Source organism: Salvelinus alpinus, chromosome 4 (assembly GCF_045679555.1).
Source record: "Salvelinus alpinus chromosome 4, SLU_Salpinus.1, whole genome shotgun sequence".
NCBI lineage: Eukaryota > Metazoa > Chordata > Actinopteri > Salmoniformes > Salmonidae > Salvelinus > Salvelinus alpinus.
Window position 1 is genome coordinate 68,801,603 of NC_092089.1, and position 22,184 is coordinate 68,823,786.

The 22,184-nt window shown below is 43.9% G+C and overlaps 2 protein-coding genes across 12 annotated transcripts in view; one reads left to right on the top strand and one right to left on the bottom strand.

The window, feature by feature from the left end:
• LOC139574308 (disks large homolog 3-like) overlaps window positions 1-7,919 on the top strand; it is a 141,599-nt gene extending 133,680 nt beyond the window's left edge. For 9 of the 11 annotated variants that reach the window (XM_071398764.1, XM_071398765.1, XM_071398762.1 and 6 more), the window contains 10 exons: window positions 464-640; window positions 740-815; window positions 1,530-1,629; window positions 3,202-3,243; window positions 3,580-3,630; window positions 3,755-3,856; window positions 3,981-4,153; window positions 4,289-4,398; window positions 4,514-4,605; window positions 4,743-7,919. In XM_071398764.1, the coding sequence (XP_071254865.1) occupies window positions 464-640; window positions 740-815; window positions 1,530-1,629; window positions 3,202-3,243; window positions 3,580-3,630; window positions 3,755-3,856; window positions 3,981-4,153; window positions 4,289-4,398; window positions 4,514-4,605; window positions 4,743-4,849 (1,030 nt within the window). In that variant the 3' untranslated portion in view covers window positions 4,850-7,919. Of the gene's footprint in view, window positions 1-463; window positions 641-739; window positions 816-1,529; window positions 1,630-2,371; window positions 2,418-3,201; window positions 3,244-3,579; window positions 3,631-3,754; window positions 3,857-3,980; window positions 4,154-4,288; window positions 4,399-4,513; window positions 4,606-4,742 lie in introns of all 11 variants that reach the window. The other 2 variants (XM_071398767.1, XM_071398769.1) reach the window with 1 other exon arrangement.
• A 46-nt stretch (window positions 7,920-7,965) lies between these two features.
• Window positions 7,966-22,184, bottom strand: tex11 (testis expressed 11). The gene is made up of 28 exons (XM_071398662.1): window positions 22,080-22,184; window positions 21,862-21,946; window positions 21,680-21,759; window positions 21,501-21,581; window positions 21,261-21,380; window positions 20,990-21,070; window positions 20,796-20,881; window positions 20,585-20,642; window positions 20,345-20,440; window positions 20,171-20,252; window positions 19,956-20,034; window positions 19,606-19,757; window positions 18,869-18,954; window positions 16,907-17,044; window positions 16,654-16,756; window positions 16,434-16,558; window positions 15,981-16,066; window positions 14,046-14,099; window positions 13,698-13,738; window positions 13,166-13,252; window positions 12,936-13,006; window positions 10,430-10,543; window positions 10,138-10,210; window positions 9,871-10,020; window positions 9,633-9,741; window positions 9,304-9,424; window positions 8,545-8,712; window positions 7,966-8,351 (listed from the first exon to the last, which is right to left on the bottom strand). The coding sequence occupies exons 4-28, from the start codon at window positions 21,579-21,581 to the stop codon at window positions 8,280-8,282; spliced, it is 2,433 nt and encodes an 810-aa protein (XP_071254763.1). The 5' UTR covers window positions 21,680-21,759; window positions 21,862-21,946; window positions 22,080-22,184; the 3' UTR covers window positions 7,966-8,279.

The window sequence follows — 22,184 nt, forward strand, 5'->3', positions numbered from 1 at the left end:
CCTCTCAGGTGCACACACACACAGCCAGGGTCCAATCTGAATGCCTGTGTCAGGGGAGGCACTCATGTAACCTGGCAGTGAGACTTGATACCTGCAGGTAGCTAGTATCAGGGCAGTCTGAATACTTCAGACGGGGAGCCAGTAGGGAGAACACACTGGTAGTAGCAACGCCACACTGGACCATGTCGTGTCCTGCAGGTCCAGGTCAGATTGTTGCCAGGTTAGTGGCAGTAGTGGAACCTGTAGAGCTGTCGGTTCCCTGTCTGACAGACTCATAGCAGAAGTAATGGAAACTGGCAACGAAGAAGCCAATGTGTTTTGCAATGACATTGTCAAATTTCATCATGTGACGTAGTGGGTTTTAAACTTCAGAACCTGTTACTAGTATGGTGCAGTAATACTGTATATGCTGTTGAGTGATTGACACAAACACCCCTCACCCTCTCTGTCTTTCTGTGTGTAGAGCCCTTTTTGACTATGACCGGGCCAGAGACAGCTGTCTACCCAGCCAGGGCTTGAGCTTCTCCTATGGGGACATCCTGCATGTCATCAACGCCTCCGATGACGAGTGGTGGCAGGCGCGTCTGGTCACGCCCCACGGAGAGAGCGAGCAGATCGGGGTCATTCCAAGCAAGAAGAGGTAACCTCATCACCCCATTTTACCACCCAAAATGTGCTGCTGTTGTGTGACTTTCAAAGTGCCTCAGTAAGAGATTTGAAACGGGTCTTTTCTACGCAGGGTGGAGAAGAAGGAGCGAGCGAGGTTAAAAACAGTCAAGTTCCACGCCAGGACGGGCATGATTGATTCCAACAGGGTGAGTCCGGAGGGCTGTGCTCTCTGGTTCTCCTGCCTGGCAGTGGGCACCCAGGGAGCTGACCCACTTCCCCCTCCCTGAGGCAGGCAGTGTGGGAACAGGAGCGTGTAGCAGGGACCTAGCTGCTCATTAGAACTAGTGGAGAAACCTAAAGACTCGCATACATTACATTACAGACAGTCCCGCCTCTCTTTAAAGACAAGGGGCTACCAAACTGACTCGATGCTTAGTAATGGGACCTGTCGCTATCCTATCTAAGTGCAATTAGTGTTTTTAGTGTGATCTGAAGTCTTAGTATACATCAGGCAATGTAAGAAACCCCTGGTTCACCAATGTAGGCTCTCACTGGTGAATGTATTAATTGGTTGTCTTGTTTTCACACGATTTTCATGTAATATTGTGACACCTGTATGGTCCTGTAATGATATGCTCGCTCATTAGAAGGGCAATTTCCGCTCGTATATACCGTTTCTAGGATCAACATGGAAATGATCTTCCCTTTGCATAAGTGTTCCATTCATTTTACCCTGGTTATCTGCCTTCATTTATGTTCATTCTTTCATTTAGAATTTTTTCTTTCTTTTTAGATTTGTCTGTTTTTATTTCGTTTTGCATGTGTGTTTGGTGTCCTCATTGAACAACAACGTTCTGTTCTGTTTTTTGTTTCATCCCCCCATCGCCCCCCCTCCCCTCATCACGCACATCTCCAAGCAGCCAGTCAAAGTAAAGCGCAAAAAAAGCTTCAACCTCTCACGCAAGTTCCAGTTTTACAAGAGCAAGGAGAATATTGTGCAGGAGTTGGTGGAGTCTGAACGTGAGTACCCAAAGTGTGTGATATGAGGGAGTTTTACTTTTCGCGCTTTCCTTTCATGCTTCATCCTTCCCGCAGCTTAATCTCTCCACTCACCTCTGGGACCAGACCGTGGCTGTCTGTCTGTGGGCAGTGCTGTCTTTTCCCGCTCACTGTCATTCACTCACAGCCAGAGAGGTCCCACACAGACCCAGGCCTGGGGTTCAGGTGTCGGCCTCTCTGGTGTCTGTTCGTCTGTCTGTCCACTGGTGGAGAGTCCAGGTGTGTGCTGCTGGCTGCCAGGGCAGGTGTTTGCTGGAGGCTGCCAGGGCAGGTGTGTGGCTGGCTGCACTAACACAGTAACTGTGTACTGCTGCTAGAGGCCCTGTTAGACCCCCACTATTCATTGCTGCCCAGTCAATCCTGATCCTCAGTTACTGACCCAGAGAACTAGAATTTCATTAACTGGACGGCAGCACTAAAAAACACTAACGGGTCAAAACCTCATTCTTAATGGGATTGGCTGTGTGTAATTTCAAGGCCTTGGCTTTCACTGGGAGTAGAGTGGGGCTCAGGGTTTAGGGAGCACAGTGCCTCGTATTGGTCCCCCCCATCTTGGCCTGCCTTACTGCCTCCAGGCGCGCAGCCAGCACACTGCTCCTCCCTTTCTCTTTCGCTCTCTCTCGGCCTGTCTCAGCTCTCACTAACCTCTTCTTCCTGTCTGCCTCTTCTGTTTGTTTCTGCTCTCACCTGTCGGGACACTCAGGACTTCCCAGGGTTAAGCGATGACTTTTATGGATCAAAGAGTTTGAGTAAGTGTGTGGTTGGACTGTCACGCTGCAGCTGCTGTCCCCTGAGCTCCGAGCTAAACGCCTGTTCAATGCAGACCCGGCTAGCAATGGCTGCGACAAACACACACACTCTTGTTTACTGATACACACACACACTTACAAACACACTGCCCTAGCGTAAGAGAGCAAGTGTTACACCTTGTCTGACTTCCTTCTTCCCTGTAGGGATTTTACTATAAAAGTTTAGTAGGTCATTGTCAGAGTGATTACTTGGAGAAACCAAGTATCTCCCTCCCTACACTGACTGGACAGGGTTTGCTTTTCCTATTCTGCTTTTCCATGTTAACAAGCTGAGCTGACTGCCCAGTGCCCATGTATGTTTGTTAACAGGCCCACCGCCACTGTTTTCTTTGGCTTGTCCCTGACACTGTATCTGGCGTCACAGATACAGAGCCCTCGATAGGAAACACTGGCAAGGGACCGGAGGGTCACTTGGGACTTTGTGAAAGGAAACACTTAATTTCCTATTGCTGCATACCTCCAACCACTTCCCCGTGTAGAAAGCGCTGCCGCTCAGAACAAGACTTTTCTTTTCATTTTTTCCCCCCTCTTTCTGTCCGTTTTCCTTTTCATCGTGTTATATGCAGTGGGACAACAGGGGACTTGTTTTTCCTTCTTGATGCTCGGCAACTGGTGGTGAACATTTTTCCCTCACCAAAATGAAAACCAATTTATTTTGATGTGGCTTTACTGCTACTGCCCAGCTTTGAGCTTTCCAAAAATAAACATGTTCCTCTCCTTGCAGAATGCCTGACGTCAAACACGAGCGACAGTGAAAGCAGCTCAAGTAAGCAACCTTATTTTCCTTCTACTTTTTTTTGCAGCTTTTATTTCGGACATAATCCAACTAAATGAAAAGCATGCAGCACGTCATTACACCTGTATCCAGAGCTGTGTTTTATTTTAGTCCTCGGTGCTGTAGTGAGCTGGCATTTGACTGCGATGGTATCAGGCACTTAGTAGCAAAACCGTCTCTTTCGTCTGCTGTTATGGAAAATGTGACTAGGAAAAGAGTACTTTAAACATTCCATTACTATCAACCACATCTAGTAATCCATTGTCATGGGATTACAATAAAGATTTATTTTTACTCAAAACTGTTGTCTTCCTTTCTGCTATTCAGAGGGTCAGGAAGACACAATTCTCTCATACGAGCCAGTGATTCGACAGGAGAGTAAGTATACAATATACTAGATGTTCTCCTCCATTTAGGATGGGGTTTGAGACCATTAATGCTTATCTTATCCCAGTGTTTGCAGACATGTGTTTTGACCTGCGCCCTCTCTTCTCGTTGGCAGTTCATTACACAAGGCCTGTGATCATCTTGGGCCCAATGAAAGACCGAGTAAACGATGACCTGATCTCAGAGTTCCCTCACAAGTTTGGCTCCTGCGTTCCTCGTGAGTAGACCACTCGACAACATGCACCACATCATCACAGCCACTTATAGAAACACTGGTGGAAAATATATCCTGTGTTTTAGTGACATCTCCCTAACAGTCATTTGAATCTCGATCTGTGCAGACACGACACGTCCGCGACGGGAGAACGAGATGGACGGCCAGGACTACCATTTTGTGGGCTCACGGGAGCAGATGGAGAAGGACATTCAGGATAATAAGTTCATTGAGGCGGGCCAGTTCAACGAGAACCTCTATGGGACCAGCATCTTGTCTGTCAGAGCAGTGGCTGAGAGGGTAGGGAGCACAACACATCATAAATGTGCAGTATACACAAGTTTCATTTCTGATTGATTGTTAAGGGATGTTGAGGGATGAGAAATGTGGTATTTTGATACTTAAGTGCTCTTTCTCTCCTTCCTCTTCATGAAGGGAAAACACTGTATCCTGGACGTGTCTGGGAACGCTATAAAGCGACTGCAACAAGCACAACTTTATTCGATCGCAATTTTCATCAAACCAAAATCCATTGAAACTCTTATGTAAGTGTGTCTGTTCTTGGATCTAATGAACTGTTAAAAGCATTTCTCTTTACTGTAACTCTATACAACAATCACCTCCTGTACTGCACACTAACCAACCATGTCTGTGTTGCAGGGAGATGAATAAGAGACAGACATTTGAGCAATCCAATAAAATCTTTGATAAGGCAATTAAACTGGAACAAGAGTTTGGAGAATTTTTCACAGGTAAGTCCACTAGTTTATTTTTTTAGGTTAATTGCAGATTATACATATTTTAGATATGCTTGAAGCGTATTGTAGGGCAAGTAGGAATCTTAATGCATTGATGCACTCATGATATCCACTTCTCTGTCCGTCTCTAGCCATTGTACAGGGTGACTCTCTAGAGGAAATTTACAACAAAATCAAGATGATTATCGAGGAACAGTCGGGCCCCTACATCTGGATACCTTCCTCAGAGAAGCTCTGAGCTCCCAGCTATACCCCTCTGTGTCAGTGCAGCCCCCCACACCCCTCCTGACACCCCGCCCATCCCCCAAATAGCTCCTCCCTCCCCCTTTTTTGCCGATATGTTTCATATCAAGTTTTAGTGTCATCATTATGTTAATCTGAAATGAAAAGAAGTCTTATCACCATTACTGTGACTGTGCACACCCCTGCATGAGTTTCTCAGAAAATCCATTTAAGACTGGAAATGCCATTCTGAATGAATTTGTCATTTTAAAACTAAAAAAGGGAAAAGGAGAAATAATCCTTCTTTTGTGAAATGGGACTGACAGTTGAAGATCAGAATGTTTTACAGACAATGCCGAGGTGAGGAGGAGTTTTGGATTCAGGGGAAGTTGCAGGGGAATGGAGACTTAATCACACAAGTTGGATCACTTTGTAAATGTTCATCAAATCACATTTTAAAAAAAGACAAGAGAAGCAAAGACCACTTAGGAGGGGTTTTTTCTACAAGGACTGAATAATATCAAGCCCAGCTGATGGTACTGTTGTTGGAGTTCTCTCTTGTTTATAATTACTGAAGAAATTGGTGGAGAAGCCTACAGACTGGTGATCTATCACAAACCAGCTTGCTATTTGATCAGCTGCCAGTTGTTGGTGCTGCTGCAGCTGATCAAGACCTCTTGGGAGGCAGAACAAATGAAAGAAATGAGTTATGAATCTACATTTATATAATGAAATCACAAGGTAAATGAACAAATCCTACTGAGATTTTACTACATATTACAAATGACACATTTTACATTTCACTAGAATTGTCTACTTGGAGGGCTGTTAGATTTCATTCCTTTGGTTTTTTTTCGTGGGATTTTTTGCTTGTGGTTTTTAGCTGCTCTGTGTAAAGGGTGGGGGTAGAGAAGTGTAACGGGGCTCTCTGCAAAACACCAAACTGCCTTACATCAAATACAAATTGTTATATTACTACCTGTACTTTGTGGGAAGCTACAAATAATTGACAAGGAAAACAAACAGGAAATGTATTTTATTTTCTGAGTTGTCCTCCTGACTTCCAGGAGGTCTAACTTGTGAGTGCAATAGACTGAACGCATATCTCACCTCTCGATTCCTATCTTCCCCCTGTATTTTTATCCTTTTCCTGTTGTAATTTAAGAATTTATTGGATTCCAATTTGGGCAGCCATAGCTCCCTCACCCATGTTGAGCAGCAGACCACCCTATTACACTCTCTGCCTTCCAAGATGATTATTTTTGATTGAATGGTCACATGGTACTGTCCTGTATATGCCACCCTGAAGGTGGCCTTAAAACGGGTAGAAGACAAATTGTATTGGATGTCCTAACAATTAAAGAGTCAATATAACTGGTTTTTGGATTGTCCTCCCATCCAAAATAACACTTGAGGGGTTTGATTAAAACCTATATGCTCTGTATCTATAAAGTTTTTCAATCTTTTTTTGAATTTGTTCTGGGCATGTGTTGAGCCACTGTGTTATGAACCCAATGGTATATCTGGGGCGAGCTCAGTCAGCTTAAGAATCTAACGCACCGATATAATTTCTCCTGCGACTGAAACACCATGTTTTAAAGGACAAATTTAAGAGTTCACAGATGTTAAATGTGAATGAAAGAGTAACTGACTGAATGGTCTGAGAGATTTGAAAGGCATTTGCATTGAACTCTTTAATAGACATAATACATCAGCTTATCTTATGTGGTGAATCTTCGTGAAGACCACTTCTGTGGTAAACCCTTGCCTGAGTTGGCTTTATGGATTCAACAGGATTGAAATTACCTGCTAAATCTTCCTTTGCAGATCTTGGCACTGTGTTTATTTGTTCATGTGAGGGGACGTGTCTGACTTGTTGAAGAATACTGTGGCCCCCTACCCTGTGAACATTTAATTTTCCACCATTTTTGGAAGAGGGGAAGGATTTTCCTCAGATGCCTGAGAGCCAGACCATCTTCTGTATGCCCTTGCCCTCTGGCCCCCCCCCCCCCCCACAGGAAGTGGTCACCTTGCCTTCTGGGTCCCCGCCCCCGAACACCTGTACATGCAGGCATTTTCTGAACAGGTGTGCCTACCTGCCAGGCACCACTGCTAAACCAGCTGTCATTACCTGTGTCAAAACCAGAGTTCAGGGAATAACCGAAGGGAACAGAGCCATTTATAAACTGCTTACAGACTGTTTCAAAGGGTGTGGTAGCTGTCAAATGTAAATATGCCCCCAGCAGATCCCCCTCACCTGTGCTTCATGCATGTGTGAAATAAACTGGGACAAAACATTTTTATAGATCACAAATGACAGGTAAGTAAACTGAGATATTCCGAGATATAATTTCCAATTTTTCCATAAATGTGACGTAATGTTGGTATTTCTCTGTAGACAAATCTTCAGCTGCCTATTGGAACACTTTTTAGTCAATTGGGAATTTAATTCCCTCAAGTAGGGCCTGTCTACATGTTATTTCTTGTGGAAAATGGTGTATAGATTCAAAGAATGAAGACAAGATGCAGGCAGCAACCTACAATATATTCTAGAAACCAGGAGGAGCATTGATGAATATCTGATTTAGACCTGGTCCTCTGTTTTTAGTTGAAACACAGCTGACTGTTAAACATGTGTCTGGTATTTATACCCCTCGGTCAGCCATCATGTCAATAAAGCCCAAATAACTAGATTTTTTCATCCTTTCCATTGAAGTTGCGGTATAATAAGATTGAACCTAAATGCCCGTGTGTGTATAATTGATGAGGGTCTTTGTTCCAGTGAAAGACACGATGATGTAAGCTTTTCTGGGGGGGGGGGGGTTGTTGGGTTCTGGTTTGTCCTTTTGGGTGATGAGTTGTTTGACAGCACACCTGTGCAGTAAGTGCTTGCGAATTCTTTGATTGTACAGTAGTTTCCTTCCTGTCACACTGCAGGTGTTTGAGCCTATCAGGATGCTGGGCCAAATGGTCTTCCCTGTCCTAGTCATGAGGGAGCACAGTCCTGCAACTTTTTTTGTTTGGGGTTTTAGGTTTGGACTGGACAAGAGTTTATTTGTTTGAAAATAAAATATGTGACTCAGTTATATGATTTCGATGTGTTTTATTCTCACCAAATCAAGTCCACTGGTATTGGTAGTTGTTTAAATAAGACAATGTAAAATTCATATGAATGTAATATCAGGGAGGGATAAAATTATTTATATTAATGTAGAGAAGTACCAAAACATGAACTACAAAAGCTAGAAATGGTTATCTAAACTCTCCATAGGGAAATATTAGGGGAGGGCAGGATGCAACTGACATCCTGGAGGAGCTGACTAAACTGAAGACCAGTCATACAGGAACCAGTGAGACTTCATACAGTAAACCACCATCCCAGCTACCACATGGATGATATCAGGCACCTGACATTAAAAGTGCTCCGCAGAGCTCAACCAGCAAGATCACTCCTCCATGATAAGGTTCTTCTTGGCTTTGTCTAGTCTGTCTAGGACCTCACTGTACAGACCTGACATCTGTGTACAGACAAACAATACAGGATATTAGCAATCTAATTAAGAAACAAATGGCTAGGTCTATATTTCTTTCCAGTAACAGGTATAGTCAAACTTTTCTAATTTAAGACAAGGCTGTCATTTGACTCTGGATGACTCAGCCCTGTCACGCTCCATTGCGGCTCCCTCCCTCCCCACAGTCAGTCAGTAGTACCTGTGTCTGGTAGCTCTCCTGCAGGGAGCCCAGGTGGCGGAGGAAGCTCATGCCCAGGCCACACCACCTCTCAGCCTCGGGGTACTGGGCCAGGCTGTACAGCAGGATGCCTGTGTTCCAGGCTCGGGTCAGCAGCCACAGGATCTCCATCTCAGGGAAGTCCTCAGGCTGGAGGGGAGGCACAGAGGAGACAACGAACACATTCAAGCTGCTGCCGTCCACCTGGCTAGGAGCACCCGTGATAACTCACCTGACCTCAGAGTCCAGGTATGCCTATGAATGTGGCTTTCAGTGTCTATAGTCAGTCTGGGAATGACACGGAGTGTCAGAAAATACGGGATCTTATACAGGACCACGCTCACTTGTGAGGAAGATTAAAATGTATGAGACTTTGATGTATATTAATTTAAGGCACTTGTCCATCCATTGTTTTAATGTATCGATTACAAGGTTGTGTAATGGAAAATCTGCACGGCAGTGCTTCAATTTGCAACTCTGCATATGACAATGTGCCTGTGCACATAAAGCTTGGTAATACTTCAATACTCTGATGCGTCTTTTCACCACTTTAACAGCAGAGCGATGGCTTGTACAGCACATTACCATTCACATTGGCAGGAAAGGGATGGTGAATGGAAGCATCTGCTAATTGAAGTGCTGCTGAAAGCCCATTGATAAAAACTAACAGGAGATGCTTTCAGTGCAGCGGCGGAGGGACGAGGGGGGTTAAGATTGCTGCCGAGATTGCTGCCGACTCACTGCGGCTGTGATGATGGACAGGGCCTCTTCATAGTAGCCCCATACCTCCTCCAGCACACGGGCCTCCACATCCGACACGCCACTGGGTAGCGACAGCTGGATCAGGCTGTGGACACACTGGCTGAGAGGGAGCATTGAGATAGAGAGGGAGTTAGACATCACACACAGCAACCTACGCACGGACACATTGGAGTTCTGTCACAGCAAATATCTGACTGGATCATATACCAGTCTCTGAAAGACCCGTTCAGTGGACCAATGGTAAATTGTGAGGCTTTTTTTGTTTTTTGTTATTTTGTGATGGGATGAGCAATGAGATGGGCACACACCTGCAGCGGGCCAGGTCTGCTTGTGGTTGTTTCCTGTGCAGAGACAGAGCGATCCTCAAGGCCTTCTTACACAGCAGAGGGAAGTGGGCAGGAGGCTCCATGGCCAAGGCTAAGGACAGAAGAAACACACTCATCACAATACTCAATAGAAAACTGTGTGGCCGAGCAAAAAACACTGGATGAGGAGGACAAGTCCTGTAAGGAGAGGGTCAACTACACTACGGTGTTTACTCTTCACCTGCCATGGTCTCCAACACCTTGATCTCAACATTATCCAGCTCCAGCACTGACTCCAGCACTGTCTCCACCTTGGGGTCGTTGAGCTTGGCACGAGCCTCAAACTCATACAGCAGCAGCAAAATGTTGGTTGGGTCCTTGGAGTTGTCCCCTGGGCGTGAGTGTCAGATGATGTCAGATTATTCTCCTCACAAAACGTAATCCAACATCATGGCAGAATTGAGCAGAGCACAGTATGGAATGGAAGAGGAGGGATAATTAGGTCCACCTGATGCTTTAAGAGTCTTCCAGACCTCCCAGCAGATCTGAATGTGCTCCAGGGCTTGTGTCAGCTGCTCCGTCTAAACATGAAGACAGTAACATTCAGTCATTCAGTATTCATCATCGCCACCTAGTGGCCGCTACTCATAACGGCAAGATTAAGAATAACTACCTACGCCAGCACTGATAACACGGTTAGTCACCTCTCCTCTCCGCTGGTCTTGGTAAATTTGGAGAAAGAGCAAAATATGAAAGACAAGCAGAGAAAAAGAGAGAGAGAGAGAGAGAGTGGTACACACCTGGTCAGAGTGTGGAGACTTCCTGCAGAGCTCCAGAGAGGCAGCAGCAGCCATCAGCAGGCACGTCTTCTGGCCCATCAACACGGCCCGGTCCGGGGGGCAGAACTGGGACAGCTAGGGTTACCACACACACACACACACATATATATATTAAGAGAACCATAAAGATGAAGGACCACAACACAGAGTAGAGGTCGATCGATTAATCGGAATGGCCAATTAATTAGGGCCTATTTCAAGTTTTCATAACAATCGGAAATCGGTATTTTTGGACACCAATTTGGCCGTTTTTTAATTTATTTTTACACCTTTATTTAACTAGGCAAGCCAGTTAAGAACACATTCTTATTTTCAGTGACGGCCTAGGAACGGTGGGTTAACTGCCTTGTTCAGGGGCAGAACGACAGATTTTTACCTTGTCAGCTCGGGGATTCAATCTTGCAACCTTACGGTTAACAAGTGCAACGCTCTAACCACCTGCCTTACATTGCACTCCACGAGGAGCCTGCCTGTTACGCGAATGCAGTAAGAAGCCAAGGTAAGTTGCTAGCTAGCATTAAACTTATCTTATAAAAAACAATCAATCAATCATAATCACTAGTTAACTACACATGGTTGATGATATTACTAGTTTATCTAGCGTGTCCTGCATTGCATATAATCGAAGCGGTGCGCATTCGCGAAAAAGGACTGTCGTTGCTCCAACGTGTACCTAACCATAAACATCAATGCCTTTCTTAAAATCAATACACAAGTATATATTTTTTAAACCTGCATATTTAGTTAATATTGCCTGCTAACATTAATTTATTTTAACTAGGGAAATTGTGTCACTTCTCTTGCAACAGAGTCAGGGTATATGCAGCAGTTTGGGCCGCCTGGCTCGTTGCGAACTGTGTGAAGACCATGTCTTCCTAACAAAGACAGCCAACTTCGCCAAACGGGGGATTATTTAACAAAAGCGCATTTGCGAAAAAAGCACAATCGTTGCACGACTGTACCTAACCATAAACATCAATGCCTTTCTTAAAATCAATACACAGAAGTATATATTTTTTAAACCTGAATATTTAGCTAAAATAAATCCAGGTTAGCAGGCAATATTAACCAGGTGAAATTGTGTCACTTTTCTTGCACGCAGAGTCAGGGTATATGCAACAGTTTGGGCCACCTGGCTCGTTGTGAACTAATTTGCCAGAATTTTACGTAATTATGACATAACATTGAAGGTTGTGCAATGTAACAGGAATATTTAGACTTATGGATGCCACCCGTTAGATAAAATACGGAACGGTTCCGTATTTCACTGAAAGAATAAACGTTTTCGAAATGATAGTTTCCGGATTCGACCATATTAATGGCCAAAGGCTCGTATTTCTGTGTGTTATTATGTTATAATTAAGTCTATGATTTGATATTTGATAGAGCAGTCTGACTGAGTGATGGTAGGCAGCAGCAGGCTCGTACGCATTCATTCAAACAGCACTTTCGTGCATTTTACCAGCAGCTCTTCGCAATGCTTCAAGCATTGAGCTGTTTATGACTTCAAGCCTATCAACTCCCGAGATTAGGCTGGTGTAACCGATGTGAAATGGCTAGCTAGTTAGCGGGGTGCGCGCTAATAGCGTTTCAATCGGTGACGTCACTCGCTCTGAGACTTGGAGTAGTTGTTCCCCTTGCTCTGCAAGGGCCTCGGCTTTTGTGGAGCGATGGGTAATGATGCTTCGAGGGTGGCTGTTGTCGATGTGTTCCTGGTTCGAGCCCAGGTAGGGGCGAGGAGAGGGACGGAAGCTATACTGTTACACTGGCAATACTAAAGTGCCTATAAGAACATCCAATAGTCAAAGGTATATGAAATACAAATGGTAGAGAGAAATAGTCCTATAATTCCTATAATAACTACAACCTAAAACTTCTTACCTGGGAATATTGAAGACTCATGTTAAAAGGAACCACCAGCTTTCATATGTTCTCATGTTCTGAGCAAGGAACTTAAACGTTAGCTTTCTTACATGGCACATATTGCACTTTTTCTTTCTTCTCCAACACTTTGTTTTTGCATTATTTAAACCAAATTGAACAAGTTTCATTATTTATTTGAGGCTAAATTGATTTTATAGATGTATTATATTAAGTTAAAATAAGTGTTCATTCAGTATTGTTTTAATTGTCATTATTACAAATACATTTTAAAAATCGGCTGATTAATCGTTATCGGCTTTTATTGGTCCTCCAAAATCGGTATCGGTATCGGCGTTGAAAAATCATAATCGGTCGACCTCTAACACAGAGAGAACGCATTAAACCAAGGGTGCCTGCATGACGGTCTGTGTCTGTGTGTTTTAGGGGTGTAAGGGTATAACGACTGACCAAGTTGTTTTATGTGGAAGCTGCAGGGCTCCACGTTTCTTTATCTTTGGCAACACTAATTCACTGTGGGTTGTATTGATCTACACCTGCACAGATACAGATCAATTCTCCCGGTGATGCTAATAAGAGGACTTGCCTGGTAAGAGAACAGAAAGAAATCCCTCATCCTGTCAGGGCTGCTCTCACACTGCAGCGCAGAGTTCCAAGCTAAGACACATGTGGGCACACAGAAATAAAATTAGACAATATGCACAGTGCACTATGCTGCTTACACAGTGCTACTGTAATTCGTAAAATAGCAAGATGATCCAGATAATTGTAAGAGCGAGATAAATAACAGTATATCTCCAGATAGTATGTAAGTACCAATCTTCCTGAACCAGTTGGCGTCCTCTGTGCGCTGCTCTACAGCCATGCTAGGCCCTGGGCTGAGCTGTGACACTTTCTGCAGTGCTGTGGTGGTGACAGTAAACAACAAACACTGGCTGGGTGAAAACCAAGCAGCAGCGCACAGCAGAGAAAAATAGAATCGACACTAAAGCTGAGGATTTTTTTAAGCAGAGGTGGCAGAGGTAGTGGGGGCCTCTTCCTGGGGGGGGGTCCGGGGGCATGTTGAACGACTGCAAGAAGGTCACTTCTGGTGACTTTTTTAAAGGACATTCTACTCCCAAAATGTATGAAAATTAAATTACGTTCTCTTCCTTTGGAACTCATCTGTAAATCGAGGACAGTTTAATTTGATCTCGATCTCAATGACATTTTTTGGGGGGAGACGGGGGATGATTTAGCAGCGCCGGTGCGCATAGGGGAAACACTGCTAATGCATTACCTCAGAGTACTCATATATTGCGGGGAGAAAGATGTTGCTGTAAGTGTGATTGTTGTACATTGTACTCACCCATTTTTAGATATGACAGCAGAACATCCAGATTTGCATGTCTATATATAGAGGAAATGTTAACAAGCAGAAACAGTAAATCAACCACAACTGAAACGCTGTAGAAATGGGCAGCAGGTATTCTAATGGTTAAGAGCGTTGGGCCAGTAACTAAAAGGTCGCTGGTTCGAATCCCCAAGCCGGATAGGTGAAAAAAGTATATTGATGTGCCCTTGAGCAAGACACTTAACCCTAATTGCTCCTGTAAGTCGCTCTGGATAAGAGCGTTGGCTAAATTACTAAAATGAAATGGAGCATTTAAACACTATTGTATGATGATCATGTTTCACGATATCTCATCAAACTCACCGTATCTCCCCACTGGCCTTTTCTATTGTTGAAAGCACTAGTCGAACCAAACACCTGTAATAGACAAAGACCATGAACTCGGGACCTAGTTCCTTCCACCTACTAACACTGTACTGAGAGGCACACATTTCACAGGAGAAATTAAAAGATATAGGTCAGTAGATCATGGAGACACAGTTAAACCTCACTGAAAGCTTAAACAGCACCATGTTTCACTGCGTCATGCATTCTAACATTTATGGTGGAAGCTGGTGATGCGACACAAATTGTCATAATCAACTGTCATTGTATGTTATGTCATGTTTATGATAAGGTCATCTTGCAAAAGTATTCATTCTCCTTGGCGTTTTTACTATTTTGTTGCATTACAACCTGTAATTTAAATTGATTTTTATTTGGATTTAATGTAATGGACATACACAAAACAGTCCAAATTGGTGAAGTGAAATGAAAAACATAACTTGCTTAAAAAAAAAATATATAAAAAAAATACGGAAAAGTGGTGCGTGCATATGTATTCCCCCCCTTTGCTATGAAGCCCCTAAATAAGATCTGGTGCAACCAATTACCTTCAGAAGTCACATAATTAGTTAAATAAAGTACACCTGTGTGCAATCTAAGTGTCTCATGAGTTGTCACATGATCTCAGTATATATACACACCTGTTCTGAAAGGAGCTCTCCAAACAGATCAGGGACAAAGTTGTGGAGTACAAATCAGGGTTGGGTTATAAAAAAAATATCAGAAACTTTGAACATCCCACGGAGCACAATTAAATACATTATTAAAAAATGGAAAGAATATGGCACCACAACATACCTGCTAAGACAAGGCCTCCCACCAAAACTCACGGCCCAGCAAGGAGGGCATTAATCAGAGAGGCAACAAAGAGACCAAAGATAACCCTGAAGGAGCTGCAAAGCTCCACAGCGGAGATTAGAGTATCTGTCCATAGGACCACTTTTGCCATACATTCCACAGAGCTGGTCTTTACGGAAGAGTGGCTAGAAAAAAGCCTTTGCTTAAAGAAAAAAATAAGCAAACACATTTGGTGTATGCCAAAAGGAATGTGGGAGACTCCCCAAACATATGGAAGAAGGTACTCTGGTCAGATGAGACTAAAATTGAGTTTTTGGCCATCAAGGAAAACGCTATGTCTGGCGCAAACCCAATCACCTCTCGTCACCCCGAGAACACCATCCCCACAGTGAAGCACAGTGGTGGCAGCATCATGCTGTGGGGATGTTTTTCATCAGCAGGGACTGGGAAACTGGTCAGAATTGAAGGAATGATGGATGGCGCTAAATACAGGGAAATGCTTGAGGGAAACTTGTTTCAGTCTTCCAAAGATTTGAGACTGGGACGGAGGTTCACCTTCCAGCAGGACAATGACCCTAAGCATACTGCTAAAGCAACACTTGAGCGGTTTAAGGGGAAACATTTAAATGTCTTGCCTAGTCAAAGCCCAGACCTCAATCCAATTAAAGATTGCTGTATACCAGCGAAACCCATCCAATTTGAAGGAGCTGCAGCAGTTTTCCTTGATGAATGGGCAAATATTCCAGTGGCTAGATGTGCCAAGCTTATAGAGACAAACCCCAAGAGACAAAAGGTGGCTCTATAAAGTATTGACTTTGGGGGGATGAATAGTAAGCACGTTCAAGTTCTGTTTTTTTGCCTTATTTCTTGTATGTTTCACAAAAACATTTTTTTGCATCTTCAAAGTGGTAGGCATGTTGTGTAAATCAAATGATGCAAACCTCCTAAAAAATACATTTTAATTCCAGGTTGTAAGGGAACAAAATAGGAAAAATGCCAAGGGGGTGAATACTTTCGCAAGCCACTGTATGTCTTACAGATGGACCATTCACATAGTGTTCCTGATCTCGCTGGACAAGAGTTCACTGATGTTGTTTGTGTACGTTAGTAACTGACCTGAGAGCAGTGAGAACCTGAGCTTCATCTTTTGAGTGTTCACACAAACTCTCCAGAGCCTTCATGGCTGTGTCTTGTTGCTCATTCTGGAAGGAAAGGAAACAAAGGACGACAATGAGGATGATGGGTCTTTTCTCCTTCAACAATTCAAGAGCTTGGGACTATCTGCAAAAAGATGATTCTGAGGTAATTGGCTTTAAAGTTCCAAACCCTCAATGGTTTGAATGATGTCAGCAACTTTGATATTTTATTCTTTAAAACATGAATGGGTGTATTTACTATATAGCTAGAGAACACTGAAAAGTACAAGGCTATGTCAATAACTACATGTTGTCAAAAATGCAGAACCTTTTAGTCCCAAGCTCTCGAATTGTCATCATCCTCATTATCATCCCCATAATCAGCAACAGTATGACCATCCATCCTAGAGGTAGGTCAGTAATGGGGACCCACCTCCAGAGCGATCTGAGCAGCAAGACTGAGGAGGTTGGAGGCAGCATTCTCAGCAACTAGCAGTCTGTCCTCACTGGTCACAGGACCTTGGGCCAGAGCCCCGATGGCCTTCACTGCCTCTGCAGCTGACAGAAACAGGGCTTCAGACTGAGAGGCACAGAAGGCCTGAATACATGTAGTCCATCCAAAAACTCACCACACTCATGTAATATGCTGTTACCTTTCTCCACATTGTTCTCCAGGACAGCAATCTTGTAAACACTGAACTGAGTGAAGATGCTGTTTGGATCACATCTCTCTGCCTCCTTTATTGCTTCTTTGGCCTGACACACACACACACACACACGCACACGCACACACACACACACACACACACACACACACACAGGAATGCACAAAGTACACACAAAGATTACTATACAGTAATAATTACAACATGCTGTGTGAAGTCTGTTGTCACACTATTGAGTCACCTTGTCCAGCTGCTGCAGTTGCAGTAAGCAGGAGGCTCTGTTCCTCTGAAGCTTGGCCAGGTTGGGCTCCATCTGGCCAGCCTTGTAGAAACTCAAGGAGTAGTTATACCACTGCAGAGCCTCTGAGAAGTTCTTAGTCTGGAACAGGAAAATGACTCACATCCCAACACATACAGACTTCACTATGACAGAGCAATGTACTTATTTTCAGCAGACACTCTAGACCCAAACTGTTACAGACCTATATCTATTCTACCCTGCCTTTCTAAGGTCTTCGAAAGCCAAGTTAACAAACAGATCACCGACCATTTCGAATCCCACCGTACCTTCTCCGCTATGCAATCTGGTTTCCGAACTGGTCATGGGTGCACCTCAGCCACGCTCAAGGTCCTAAACGATATCATAACCGCCATCGATAAAAGACAATACTGTGCAGCCGTATTCATCAACCTGGCCAAGGCTTTCGACTCTCTCAATCACCACATTCTTATCGGCAGACTCAACAGCCTTGGTTTCTCAAACGACTGCCTCGCCTGGTTCACCAACTTCTTCTCAGACAGAGTTCAGTGTGTCAAATCGGAGGGCCTGTTGTCCGGACCTCTGGCAGTCTCTATGGGGTTACCACAGGGTTCAATTCTCGGGCCGACTCTTTTCTCTGTATACATCAATGATGTCGCTCTTGCTGCTGGTGATTCTCTGATCCACCTCTACGCAGACGACACCATTCTGTATACTTCTGGCCCTTCTTTGGACACTGTGTTAACTAACCTCCAGACGAGCTTCAATGCCAAACAACTCTCCTTCCTTGGCCTCCAACTGCTCTTAAATGCAAGTAAAACTAAATGCATGCTCTTCAACCGATCGCTGCCCGCACCTGCCCGCCCGTCCAGCATCACTACTCTGGACGGTTCTGACTTAGAATTTGTGGACAATTACAAATACCTAGGTGTCTGGTTAGACTGTAAACTCTCCTTTCAGACTCACATTAAGCATCTCCCATCCAAAATCAAATCTTGATTAGGCTTCCTATTTCGTAACAAAGCATCCTTCACTCATGCTGCCAAACATACCCTCGTAAAACTGACTATCCTACCAATCCTTGACTTCGGCGATGTCATTTATAAAATAGCCTCCAACACTCTACTCAGCAAATTGGATGCAGTCTATCAGAGTGCCATCCGTTTTGTCACCAAAGCCCCATATACTACCCACCACTGCGACCTGTATGCTCTCGTTGGCTGGCCTTCGCTTCATATTCGTCGCCAAACCCACTGGCTCCACGTCATCTATAAGTCTTTGCCAGGTAAAGCGACGCCTTATTTCAGCTCACTGGTCACCATAGCAGCACCCACCCGTAGCACGTGCTCCAGCAGGTACAGTATATTTCACTGGTCACCCCCAAAGCCTATTCCTTTTTGGCCGCCTTTCCTTCCAGTTCTCTACTGCCAATGACTGGAACGAATTGCCAAAATCACTGAAGCTGGAGACTCATATCTCCCTCAGTAACTTTAAGCATCAGCTGTCAGAGCAGCTCACAGATCACTGCATCTGTGCATAGCCCATCTGTAAATAGCCCATCCAACTACCTCATCCACATATTGTTATTTATTTATTTATTGCTCCTTTGCACCCCAGTATCTTTACTTGCACATTCATCTTCTGCACATCTATCACTCCCGTGTTTAATTGCTAAATTGTAATTACTTCACCACTATGGCCTATTTATTGCCTTACCTCCCTTATCTTACCTCATTTGCACACACTGTATATCGATTTTTTCCCCTATTGTGTTATTGACTGTACTTTTGTTTATTCCATGTCTAACTCTGTGTTGTTGTTTGTGTCGCACTGCTTTGCTTTATCTTGGCCAGGTCGCAGTTGTAAATGTGAACTTGTTCTCAACTGGCCTACCTGGTTAAATATAGGTTAAATAAAATTTTAAAAATAAAAGTTCTACTGTACCTCAAAGTTCTTGGAGGCTTTGTCCCACAGCAGGAGATGTAAACAGGTGAGAGTCTGAGGAGACAGCTGTTTACCAGTGTAGTGGCCTGAAAGAGGAAATATCAGCAATCTTACAACTGCATTTTCATTTTACTGCATCAACACCACCACCATCATCACCACCACCGTAGTACCTGTGATGATGTCCACCACCACCACCGTAGTACCTGTGATGATGTCCACCACCACCACCGTAGTACCTGTGATGATGTCCACCACCACCACCGTAGTACCTGTGATGATGTCCACCACCACCACCGTAGTACCTGTGATGATGTCCACCACCACCGTAGTACCTGTGATGATGTCCACCACCACCACCACCGTAGTACCTGTGATGATGTCCACCCCCACCACCACCGTAGTACCTGTGATGATGTCCACCACCACCACCATAGTACCTGTAGTACCTGTGATGATGTCCACCACCACCACCAACACCATAGTACCTGTGATGATGTCCACCACCACCACTGTAGTACCTGTGATGATGTCCACCACCACAACCACCACCGTAGTACCTGTGATGATGTCCACCACCACCACCATAGTACCTGTGATGATGTCCACCACCACCACCACCGTAGTACCTGTGATGATGTCCACCACCACCACCATAGTACCTGTGATGATGTCCACCACCACCACTGTAGTACCTGTGATGATGTCCACCACCACCACCACCACCACTGTAGTACCTGTGATGATGTCCTCTATTTTCTGTTTCCCGAGAAGCTCCTTGCCTCTCTGCAGCAGCAGCTCAATGTGCAGGACCAGGGCACTGCCCAGTTCAGGGGACGACTCAAAGTGCTGGCACACCCTCTTCAGGTAGTCAAAGGCCAATGTCTCTCTGGGAACACATATCAACAGAACACATGGCGCATATCAATGCAATATATCAATACAATGTTGTATTTCAATGGAAACATGAAAATATTTACATTTTAAAATATTTACATTATTACTTTATCTAAAAACATCTGGAATGAATACAATGGCACAAGTGGATATCTGATTTGCAATTTGTTAAGATGATCAGTGTGTCTACCTGTCTTCAGCCATGAGTAGTTTCACTGTGCTTAGACACACTTCCAGAGGAACCTCTGACTCCAGCAGCTCTGTCACTCCTGAATGGAGACAGCAAGATGAAATGGTAATGCATTATACAGTACTGTAAACGGAGGACTTGGGAGTCCTTAAAACTCCCACTCAAGCCATTCAAAAAAGCAGAAAGAGAGAGAAACAGGGTAATGTCCTACTCACCAGCTCTTATGTGGTCATCCTGAGCCCCACATTTCAGTAGAATTCTGATCTTCAGGTAGAGCCCAGAGGGATGCACACTTTCCTGTCAAATTGCTGAGTTTTAATTGAAAACCAAATAATCTTGCTTAATATTAGAAAGTATCAACAAGAGTGATGGGGGGGGGGGGGGGTTACCTTATTGGCTAAATTCACAGCATTGAGTGCCTTCTCCTGAAACTGCTGACAGTCCCACTTTAGATAGACAGTGGCAAGGAGCCTCAGGACCTTGGCCTAAATAAGAACGTTCAGCAATTTACTCTACTGTAATTAAAAAGAAATCAAAACATTGGAGCCTTTGGCATTTCTAATAACCAGGAAGTACTAGTGAAAAAACTGAAGAGACTATGGTATGTATAAACTGCACTACTCCCTTACTTGCACTTCAGCGCCAGGGGAGTATTTTATATTCATCTTCCCTATGTCATAACTCTGGCTGGAAAAGACAACAGTGTAGATATTCATATACTGCACTGTATCATACACCGTAATTAAAATAAGTAACATATTTCAGATGTTGAGCTTCTGTAATGCTTCCTTTATGTCAGTAATATAGTATCTTTTGTCAAGCTAAATCAATGCTATTTACCTCAACCAGAATGAACTCTCCTCATACTTTTTCATATTGTAGGAATCCACTCCGAAGTTATAGCACATGAGAGAGAGATAGCCTGTCTTTGGGGGGGAAAGTAGCTGAATATACCTGCCCAAGATCGGGAGAGTTAAAAACACTAGTGCTTTATCAAAGTAATATGAGAGTTTAGTTTCCTTTTTGTATCCTACCTCTTTGGGGAGCCGCAGTAGCATGTCTTTACAGCGCTGCATGCAGGCCACAGCCTCTTGGTGATTCTCCTGAGCAAGTGCCTGCATCGGAATAAAAACTATCATAAGCTACCAGTACATCAGTGAGGTAAAGCTATAAGTGAACAAAAAACTATTTTCTTCTTCATTCTGCAGATGTGTGAAAATGTCACTTTCAGTTGCCAAATTTCACAAGTACAAATTAGCCTAACATTGTTGTATGTGTTAGATGGTGAATCCATCTCTAGCTCACCGACTCAGCTTGGTAAGACAGAACTCGAAGCAGGTCCTTCTCCACATCTCCTTTCGATGTGTTGATGTCTGCCCCTCCATGGCCTCGGGATGTTAGTCGGCTGTACAGTGTCTCCAAGCTCTGGACAAATAATATTATGAACATTTGAATTCAGTGTTATGACAGAAGTTCTAAAAGTTTATCAACTGTCTTATATACTGTACAGAGTCATAGGGCATAGTTTAACATATTGAAGCTTACTTTGACAGCAAGGCTCAGGAAGTTATCAGCTAGCTGGGGCTTTTTACAGTCTAGCCAGGTTCTTCCTGTCTTGCTGGCCATCTGTAAAGAAAATGTTAATTTTCTTAATCAATTAATTACAGTAACACAGAGGTAGGCCTTACAGTGCAGTGGTTTATTTCATGAGCCATTTCACTGACCAGGATCTGTTTGCGCACAGCGCCCTCTGCTGGATTCTCAGGCTCACAGGAGTACAGCAGCCTGCATGCAACATGACGCACTGACACCACAGCCAGGCCGGGAGGAATGCATCACAGGAGAAAGTCAGTAATGATGACAATGGCATAAATCAGGTATTTCACAGCAAAAAGTATTAGGCTACCTTTTGCTTTCTGGTGCTCATTTATGGCTGTTCCCACACGTTTGGTGACTGCCCAATTCCACAGCTGAATGGCACTTTCTTCAAGCTAGAGAATATGTTAATTTGAAATGGCAATTAGCTATTTTTATATAGACTAAATTATGTATTGACTAAAACACATGCACCTTTCAATGGTTTCATTCGAGAAGAAAAATACTGCTCTACGTTTGGCTGCCAACCTGAGGATCCAGTGGTGTTACTCTTGGGAAGTCTTCACAAAAGAGCTTCTCAATAACCTCATCTGTATTAGCCAGTTGTTTCTGCAGCAGGCGCTCTGTGAGACC

Excerpts from the sequence above, each read along its gene's own strand:
- tex11 (XM_071398662.1), bottom strand. The coding sequence starts at position 21,581 with ATGGCCAGCAAGACAGGAAGAACCTGGCTAGACTGTAAAAAGCCCCAG. Across the intron at positions 19,758-19,955 it reads CTACTCATGGCTGAAGACAG|AGAGACATTGGCCTTTGACT; the intron begins GTAGACACACTG and ends ATGTGTTCCCAG. Across the intron at positions 8,352-8,544 it reads AGGAGAGCTACCAGACACAG|ATGTCAGGTCTGTACAGTGA; the intron begins GTACTACTGACT and ends GTCTGTACACAG.